At 43.2% G+C, this 9,953-nt stretch overlaps 1 protein-coding gene across 1 annotated transcript in view; it reads right to left on the bottom strand.

Moving 5' to 3' along the window:
• Positions 1-256: 256 nt before the first annotated feature.
• The window catches only part of TRMT2B (tRNA methyltransferase 2 homolog B), a 13,629-nt gene continuing 3,932 nt past the window's right edge, over positions 257-9,953 (bottom strand). Inside the window, exons 3-12 of the mRNA XM_026653090.2 lie at positions 9,364-9,495; positions 8,726-8,825; positions 6,846-6,916; positions 6,137-6,283; positions 5,622-5,716; positions 4,705-4,919; positions 4,439-4,540; positions 2,731-2,850; positions 1,796-1,895; positions 257-842 (exon numbers count right to left, since the gene is read on the bottom strand). Of these exons, the coding sequence (XP_026508875.1) occupies positions 716-842; positions 1,796-1,895; positions 2,731-2,850; positions 4,439-4,540; positions 4,705-4,919; positions 5,622-5,716; positions 6,137-6,283; positions 6,846-6,916; positions 8,726-8,825; positions 9,364-9,495 (1,209 nt within the window). The 3' untranslated portion in view covers positions 257-715. The remainder of the gene's footprint in view (positions 843-1,795; positions 1,896-2,730; positions 2,851-4,438; positions 4,541-4,704; positions 4,920-5,621; positions 5,717-6,136; positions 6,284-6,845; positions 6,917-8,725; positions 8,826-9,363; positions 9,496-9,953) is intronic.

The raw sequence follows: 9,953 nt of genomic DNA, 5'->3' as shown, positions 1-9,953 counted from the left end.
ATCGCGTGAGTTAACTGTTAATAGCTCATCTTAATTAATTAGCCTCTTACAGTTGGTATGGCTACTTCCACTTTTTCATGTTCTCTGTATGTATATATCTTCTTACTATATGTTCCATTCTATGCATCTGATGAAGTGGGCTGTAGCCCACGAAAGCTTATGCTCAAATAAATTTGTTAGTCTCGGTGCCACAAGTACTCCTGTTCTTTTTGCGGATACAGACTAACACGGCTGCTACTCTGAAACCTGCGATTAATTGACAGCCCTAGTTCAATGATATCTAAATAACATGGCAATAGTACTGAAAGCACAAAGGATTTGACTTGTATTTAGTATATTTAAAGCAGTTTCACCAAATCCTGCCCATGAAAACCCAGAACAGTAGAGTAGGGGTTAAGAAGTGTCTAAACCATTTTGATAGCCTGGCAAAAGGGATAGGGTTTGAGTGGGAATGAGAAACTACAATAGAGGATCTTTTCACACAGAAAATCTCAGTGCACACTGGCTTCATACTTCATAGGATATGCAAGAGACAGCACAGCGAGGCAGGCTGAGAATTCCCAAAAGAGTTTTAATTTATAACTTTCAAAAGAATAAATTAAATCAGAGCCATGACCATTCCAGCTTTCTGAACATTTGTAGTTCTTTCTCACCCTCAACTTTTAAAGGTATGAAGTCCTGTTTTTTAGGAAAACACATAAACCAGGATGGCCCCTCAGCGAGTGAAGAGCATCACCAGCTCACAGTGAATGGTTTGGGGAAACATGTCAACCGGGACAGCCAATAGAGGGGCAAAAGGCTCTCCCACAAGCTTCTTCCCAGAGTCTGATGGGCAGCAAAACCTATAAAAAAAGAAGGATCAAAAGGCATCAGTTTCCCCATTAATCCAGAGCTAGAGGAGCATTGTCTGTGTTTCTAAAATCCTTCCCCTCTCCATTTCCTTTTCTTTAGTAATACCTGACTCCTCCCCACCCATGAAGAATCAGAAGATGTATTAAAGATACTTATTATTTGGGAAAGAACAACCACTCAGACTGAAACTGACATTGGTTTGACTGCTCTCTTCAGTCCTGGACCAATTCCAATAAAGCACGGCTAATCTGAATGACCAGGGACAAATTTAAGATTTGATTTCTCACAAAACACCAGAGCTAGGAAAGGCTTTATATTGTTAGAAAATAATCCTAGGTTTTGCATTATCTAACCATCTTCATTGTTCTTCTGTAGACCTTTCATTATCTGCTCTATGGCCCTGACACCGCAAAATACTTAACCATGTGATTAACTATAAGCATGTGAATGGTCCCATTGACTTCATTTGCCAGCTGGGAGCCTATTTTCTTTACGGTGAATATATTGGATACTGTAACCCAGATGAAGGCACGCTGCTTGTTTGATTCAGTGCCATTACAATAAGTTTTACATTATTTTCTATCCCTTTATGAATGCATTTAAGCATCACGCTCACTTTTCCCCCCTCCCCTTTTTTTAAAACAGCAGTTACCCACTAAGCCCACATCCTCACTGAATACTTTACAGTGACTCAGAAGTCTTTTATCACAATGTGTAACTTGTGAATAGACACACCAGTAGGCACACAGGTGTAGTAACTTCTGGCCATGTGCTAGGCGGGCAGGCCTGAGTCCTACAAGACCAACTCCAGTAAGGTTCAGACCAAATTAAAACCTCCCCAAGCAATTTCACTCCTTTGCTGTGCTCTTTTCCTCTGGGCATGGCACTTCTCCCTCATAACAACAGAGACAAAACCAAAAAAAAAAAAAAGGCTCCTTCTCACTCAAGGAAGTTCCTCGTGGCTTCTCCTTCAGGCTTGCAGGAAACATAGATCAACGTACGGATGGCCTCGCAGTTTCGAATGGCCCGCACCACACGATAATCTGAGAGCAGAAAAAAATTAGGCATTTACATAGAGAAACACCCCCAGAATAGAGATTTCTTTAAGGACTGGTCAACATTTTCCTATAAGGCCAACATCACAGAACTACATTTGGATGACCAAAACCAATCACCCTTAACAAGGAAAATAGAAAGGCAGCAGGTGGAACAGGGAGTGCTCAGGCGCAAGGGAGTTCAAATTGTTAGGGTCCAAGGTGACAGGTTATTGTCACTGTTGCCAGGCAAACCACACTAGCAGGATCCAAGCTGGTTCAGACAGAGCACTGATGTGAAGGAGCTTGTCTCATCTTCCCAAGGAAGTGAAGGATGACTGATGAACTCTCTCACCAAATTGATGAGAAGCATGCACAAACTTCCATATCAAGACGGATTTAAAAGATTACAACTGTTTAAAGAGGAAAACTGATAAAGGCATAGAAAAATAATGAATGGTATAGAAAAGGTAGACAGGGCACTGCTACTCAATCTCTCTCAAAACTATAGCAAGAGGGACATTCGATGAAATTGAAAGGCATCATATTTTAATCCAATTAAAGGAAATACTCTTTCATACACAGTTAGCCTGTAGAACTCATTGCCACAACACATAATTGAGGCCAAGGTTATTCTATAAGTGTCTACTGAAGAGTTTCTTGCACTTTCCTCTGAAGCAGCTGGTGTTGGCCATTTTGATGCCAGCATGCTGAACTAAATGGGCTATGACAATATGACATTTCTTACGTTTCTGTTTAAAGTTTTTTTTCTTTTCTGTATTTTTTCCCTTCAAAACAAGAGAGGTATTGTCAGGTCTTAAAAAGAAAAAATATGTTCTCTTACGGAGTCCAGCCCGGGATGGGTTTACCACTGCAACAAGGAGCTGGTCATCCTCTCGCGACATCAGGAACTGCGGTAACACCGTCTCCGCCTTTCCACTGTGAAACTCACAGTTTGAGATCCCTGTGCAGAAAAATCATTCACCCAAATGCTCCCTGCAGGCAGAGAATCAACCCAACTGGAAGATGAAGAGAGAGTACCCCTCAGGCACAGCAAACCTCAGGGTCTCTCATCCCAAGAGGGTGTCTCCCTGAGAAATGCATACCTGGCATAGGGATGCTTTCCATGTCAACATAGAACATCTTACGGATTTTCCCTGCCTGCACCCTCCCAGATCATCTCCTTCCCTTGCCACATTCCCCCAATTTTCATCTAAAGGTAAGTCTACATTGCTGACTTTGTAGAACCAATGTGAATGAAATTGTTTTTAGTTATCCTGTACCATTGTAACTTCTGTTCACCATTTCATTACACTTGCCATTTTGCCTACATTGTAACTTTCATTACACTTGCCATTTTTCCTACATTGTAACTTCTGTGCCATATTGTAATTCAAACCCCATTTTAAAACGCTTACTCCATTTTGTAAGGGCTTGCTGCAACCTTCATTGTTGCAAACCCTGCTGTAATTTTATTAGTCTAGTTGAGATGTGTGAATGAGGGATGCATGGGTGATAGAATCAACCTCCAGCACCAGCCCGTCCTGATGAGATAAAGTTCAAATACCAACGGCTGAAGAACGAGACAACAGCCCTAACTCAAGCAAGAAGCATCCACCCTAAAAAGAAACAACAGAAGGAAGATCAAAGCCAGGTCCCAGGCTGACAGTCGCGCCTGCAATTGACGGGTGATCAAACAAACCCAGAGGCGGCGTGACACAGCGAGACCTAGGAACTTTGAATCCAAACTAAACTCCTATAAAAAAGGAAGGGTGAAATGAGAGACTTTGGGTAACGTTCTGCTATCAACATCAAGGAGCATCGGTGCGCGCCCGACAGAGACCCGGCTCCTCCTCGTGCTCAGCTTTCCTGGCCAGTTAGCTGCCACGAGCTACGATCCCAAGCTGCGAACTCAAACTACAATCAGGACTGGTAACTATCCAGCAGCTGCAGAACATTTTGGTGTGTGTGTGTGTGTGTGTGTGTGAGTGTATGTGTATAAGCATTGAGGTATTTGCTAATAGTTACAGTTTAATAATAAATGTGGCATCTTTGCCTTGACCCCTAAAACGATCCTGTGTAAGTTTGTGGGACAACAACTTCCCATGTGGGGAGCCGCAAGTTCTTGCCCATACCCCCCCGTCATTGAGACCTGAGGTGCGTGTGGAACCCAAGATGGCATGCTCATCTGGGCGTGTGGGTCAGAGCACATGTTAACCTTTGCCCATTTTGTAATGTAGAGGTAGAAAAGGCACGAGGACCTGACATCAAGTCTAGATAGTCCTCCACTGCCATTCCCACAGCCATTCTCTCATCAACCTCCATTCTCTTTAGCCACCAAGACCATTTCATGCCCCTTTCGTCACAGAGTTAATAGAAAGGTGGGGAGGAGCACTGTTGTGAAGTAGAAAAGGAAGGAGTGAGGTGGTTATAGCATGAAGCTTCTCCCTTTTACTGGAACATCTGCAGCCCACCTTGGGACTATTAGGAGCCCTCCACTTAGGAGATACTTTGTATTTTGCAGCAATGGATTTTAAACTCCTTCCTCACACCATTGAATGCTGCATTCCATCTGGCATCCTCTACAGCCTGCTCCACCACCTCGATACCAACAACCTTAGATGCCTGGTGAGCCAGAGAGAGACCAATGGCACCTGGAAAAAAAGAGAGAGAAAGAAATTCAAGGTTTTAAGATGAAGAAATAGGGAGCAAGACAGTGGTTAAATTCTGGAGAGACCACATCCTTCACACCCAAAATAAAAATGTGACCTTGTCAAACACAGACTTGTGTCGACTCCACTGCATTGTCAGTTCTCACCAGTTCCACAGCAGACATCAAGAAGGACAGTGTTCTTATCAGCCCGGCTTAATTTCCCAACTGTCTGGTACAGAACTTCTGCCCCAGCTGTGTTGATTTGGAAAAAGGCATCTGGAGAGATGCGGAACTTCAAGCCCAGGACCTCCTCAAAGATGTATGGTTCTCCATAGAGGAGCTGATAGGGGGATTGCTGGTGGGAACTTCGAGTCATGATGCTTGAAGGGGATATAAGAAGAGAATCCATTAGAGAACAGGATTTTCAACAAAGAGCCAGTTTATTTCACTTCCTTTTAGTACAGTGTTAAAATACAGGGAGAACAAACCCCTCACCCCCCAACATCCATTGATCTAGACCAGATCTCCATCTAGAGCAATTCTCTGATTGATTTCTTCTCTAATCTAAAGCACCACCTTTGAGTTATTATTTTCTGTGAACACTTCAGCAAGTTGAAGTGATCATTTACAAAAATTCTGTCACTTTCAAAATCTGGAATTAATTATTGTGGTCAAAACAGAAGACTGGGCGTGAGACCTTCTATTTGTAATCTTGGAAAGTCACTTCAGCTTTGTTCTTTAGTTTCCCAATCTGTAAAACAGGTGTAAAAATATTTATTTACCTGCTTCTTAGGAGTTTTGCAAAGCATAATGTATTAATGTTTCCAGAGTGCTTTGAAATACTTAAATGAAGACATAGCCATCCTAAAATGGTGTCTGTAGAAGGGCTGCCCAAACAAATATCACTATTATTTGTCAGTCTCTAGAAGAATTGTCCTGATGGGAGAGTAGTTGGATTGCAGGTTTGAGGATATGGGTAAGAAATAGGGGGTACCAGTGGAGTTTCATTTTCAGTATTCCTGTTGCCTCTCCCTCCACTTTCTGACATGATGCAAGTTTTATCAGGTGTCGAAAAAATTTACCTCTCTTGGAAATAGAGTGAGGTCAGGTTGCAGACTGCTCCAGGCCCACAAGTGAAAAAGTCCTTAAGCAATGCTTTCTGAGTACACAGTTCCTCCTGCCAAGAGCAAAAGAAAAAGATCCATCTGGTTATGCTGATTTTTATAATACCTATCCTCAGCTATACACCATAGCTATCTCATATGAACGAGCAGATCTGGCACTGCCATGGTTATATCTACCATAAACATGGTAGACCTTGCACTGGCATTACTGTAAAATGGCATTAGGTTGGTTTCTGATATCAGCACTGCTATAACCCTCATGAGCAGCATAGTTTTGATATTATCTCTGATATGCTCCCACAGGGTTAGTAGTTCTTGTATTGATACTGCCAATATTCCCTTTCTTCTATAAACCCCATCAACTAGATGTTCTGGTACTGCCACCACTTTGACTCACATTGCTTGGTACTGGCAATGTCCCTGGGTTCAGAACAGTGGTGGAGGGTAGCTGTCATTGTCACTAACATATTCACCTGACTGAGATCCTGGGGGTGGAAGGTGATGATGGCCATGGTGTGTCCACTGCTATTGGTGCGTACTATGAGCTCGCGCCAGTGGCCACCCTGGTGAAACAGGAGGCAGGGATCCAGTGGGGACTGCTGAAGAAATTCCTCATAGCACTAAGTATAAATAAAGTACAGATAAATACCACTGATATTAGGAATTCTCTTTAATCTATAGTCCTATACATAGTATCATAATTCTAACCTTATTAGAAAGTTTACGCTGCACATGTACAAAACTAATTTTTCTATTGCTTATAACTTCACTTAAATGTATCTATAAAAAGCTATCTTGAAGATTAGTTCCCAATGAAAACAAGCCACTTCGAAAGTTTCAACTTGTAAAATTCAGCTATTTGAGCATTACTGTCCTGGAATCTTAACATTTCCTCTGCCCTGCAGAAAGAGAGTGACTTTACAGGAATTCAACCGTAGGGCAGTTTTAAGGCTCCAGGATTCAATGCATGTGCAAGAATGGACAAATTAACTGCACTCAGTTTTCAGAAATATTTACTTTTTAGTCAGGACCGAGCTTGGACAATTTCAGTATGTTACAAAGCACGTGAATATGGATTTATCGTGAAAACTCAGCATAATCTCAACTATAGCGTTTCCTACCAAATAAACATTGTCATGTCCTTTCTTTACTCTGTCTACATGCACACATGCTCTTCATTACCTGGGCCACTTGTTTGTGTTTTTCGGGTATGTTTTCCAGGTGGTTGGCTCGCACACAGACAATATTCCTTGCTGTGGAAAGACAGATGGGTGTTTAATCTCTCATTGTTGTCTTGTAACAATACCCTGAAACAGGGAATAGTAAATCGTTGTACTAATGCCAGGTACTGCACAGTAGATAGATAGGAAGGTCTATCCCTAGATCTCTGGGAACTGCACTACACTGGAATAACAGACACACTTGTGTCTCAATTCCCCCTACTCCATCTTATTTGAATCAGGGTCTAAGGCAGCCTCCACGAAGTATCAGGTTTGTCCTTGCCCAATTATGTAATTTCAGTATTTTGCAAGAAATGTTTAATGCTCTGACAGCTTCTTTAAATCCATTTTAATGCAACTGCTTCCTTTGAGCAAGATGTTTTTAATAATAGCTATCAAGACCAATTCACTCTGCTTCTGCTAACTGGGGAGTAATGGAATGGGCCCAGAGCGGTGACACAGTTTAGACTGACATGGCATTGCTCAGACTGGCTTATAGTGGGATGACCAAACCCTGTAGTTCAGCAATCAGAAAGCAAAGTCAAATGAACCCATGAGATTTATTTCCAAATGAAAATGCTCACGATCACTGCCCCCAGTGCATGAGTCTGCATCAGGCACATGTGCAGCATGGCACCATTGCTAGAAAAGGGCTGAAAATATAAAGGAAAATAGACTGGGTTTGATTGGCTGAGGCTGTGCTCCCTCTTTAATCTAGCCTCTCACCCATGATCCACTTGCAACTAAGCTACCTCAGAGCTCTGGTTTTTGGCTATATCCAGGGCCCTCTATATTCCATGGCTGTGAACTTTGCCATGGAATTCACCCCTTGCCACAGAATTTTGATCTGGAATTTAAATTTTCTGTTAAAAAAAAAAATTGTGGCTAGTTCTCATAGTTACAAAGAAAAGCTTAAAAACTTGACCTGCGGGCTAGTCTACACGGTGGAGTAATGCACCCTACAAGGGTGTGATTTCTGAAGCACACTAACGTGTTGTGCATTAATTGTTTGATGTAGACCCTGCTGGTGTGTATTAAAGGTTCCTTAGTGTGCTTTAATTTAGTGCTGTTCCTAATGATGTTTGGGACAGTACTACGTTTAAAGCACACTAGGGATCCATTAGTGCTCACCAGCAGGGTCTACACAAAACAATTAATGCACCAACATACTAGTGCGCTTTAGAAATCATACCCTCATAGGGCGCATTACCCCACCACATAGAGAAGCCCTGGGTACAAACAAAACAGCAGTGCCTTCCTGAGCCTGCAGACAGCTGGAAACAACATCTCAGAGAGGTGTGAACTGGACCATTCAATTTATGAAATGTTAATCATGGCCAAAGATGACAATTTAAATGTCAACATTGCTAATGATTTTACTACCAAACTTTCAGAAGGAAAAGCCAGCTGATGTGCTTATCCCACAATCCCAAATGGTCTCCCATGACTGCTCAGGTGCCCAAGCCACAACTGCCACCTATCCAACTACCAAAACCTCCGGCTTCCCCCTTGATGTGCTTCTGCAACATGGTTAGCCTTAGTCAATACACACATCTGCAGAATGCTGAAAATGTGGGCTCAGCATAAAATCAGTATAACAATATAAACAGAAAGAACAGGGGCTACTAACTTGATTGTGGTGTTTACTTCCGAATTTATTAGAAACCTATTTTTTTTCCAATTTATCCATAGCCACCACAGAACTGCTAACATTTCCACCAAAGTTACGCAGAATTCAGGGACCTTGCTACACGATTAGATCCAAAGTAGAGGGCCGTGACTATGCCTATGAACCAGTATGATCTAAGTAGCTTTCAGCCTTGTGCTTCGTCGTGCACTGACCTCTGCCAGTTCCCACATAGAGCCCCACAGTTTTCGGGTTCCCATCAGGTCCTCGGTTCACAGAAAATGTGGATTTGTTTCGGTAGCCATTAACGACGGGCTGGGGGAGAGAAGAAGAAAGGGTAAAGCCAGGAAGCAAGAAATGATGGGGGATGGGAATCAATTCTAGGCATTTTATTAGCAGCATGAGACGTAGCACATGACTGTCAAAGAGTATATGATGGAAGGGTGTGTACCTAGACCCCAGAGTGTTTGCCAGGGGAGCAGTTTAGCCACCCCCTCTTTCCCAGTCGTGCTCTGTGAATACAGGGCAGGAGGTTTATTGGGGACTGGGATCCCTGGGATACTTAAGGTGGTGGAGTGATGATTGGAGCTTTTCATGGGCTATAGCCAGTGGATGCACACAGGAGGCTGGGGTTGGATCCAGGGCAGGGGTTTCTAGTGGGTAGAACTGCCTCACAGCCCAGGGCTCTCATTAGATGTAGAGTAGACAGTTTGGCAGGAGCTGGACTCACTGTGGTTGTTCTGAGTGCGTAGCAGTTTTCCCCACCATGGCACTCAGCAGAAGCAGGGGAAGAGATTTGTCAGGGGCTTAGCTCTCCTGACATTCCCATGAAAGATTTCTCTCCAGTACTCACAGAGGGGACAACAGAATGGAGGGGACAGCAAAGCCCATCTGGTCTTTGTGTGATTTCCACTTTGTCTGTACCAAGCTCCCTCAGACGAGAAGTCAGTGTCTGCAACACCTTCTTCTGACTCTCAGACTTCACCTGCAGAAAAGTTCCAAGGCACTAACATTTGCACTGGAGGAAGCTTGCTCATCACAGCTGGAGAGAGAGTGCACCCCACTGAGCAGGAGAAAATACTGTAACCAAGCCACAGCCCTATAAGAGCTTCATACTTGTCCTTAAGTTATACACCCTGGCCACTCAGAGCTTCACAGCAACAGCAGGGAGAGAACCTGGATCCTCATGTTCTTAAAGCACAGACCTCTACCACTTGAGCTAATGGAGAGTCTCAATATAACACCATAGGGCCTATAACACACTGGTTCTGATTCCATCTAGTAGAGGAAGTAGTACACGCATATACTTCTATCCAGTTCATACATGGCTCTATACTATATGAGGTTACTCTAAAACAGGGGTCGGCAACGTTTGGCACGCGGCTCACCAGGGTAAGCACCCTGGCGGGCCGGGCCAGTTTATTTACCTGCTGATGCGGCAGG

This window comes from Terrapene carolina, unplaced genomic scaffold (assembly GCF_002925995.2).
Source record: "Terrapene carolina triunguis isolate 2854851 unplaced genomic scaffold, T_m_triunguis-2.0 Scaffold131, whole genome shotgun sequence".
Classification (NCBI taxonomy): Eukaryota; Metazoa; Chordata; order Testudines; family Emydidae; genus Terrapene; species Terrapene triunguis.
The sequence above is the reverse complement of the archived record's forward strand: the minus strand, read 5'-3'. Positions and strand labels throughout refer to the sequence as shown.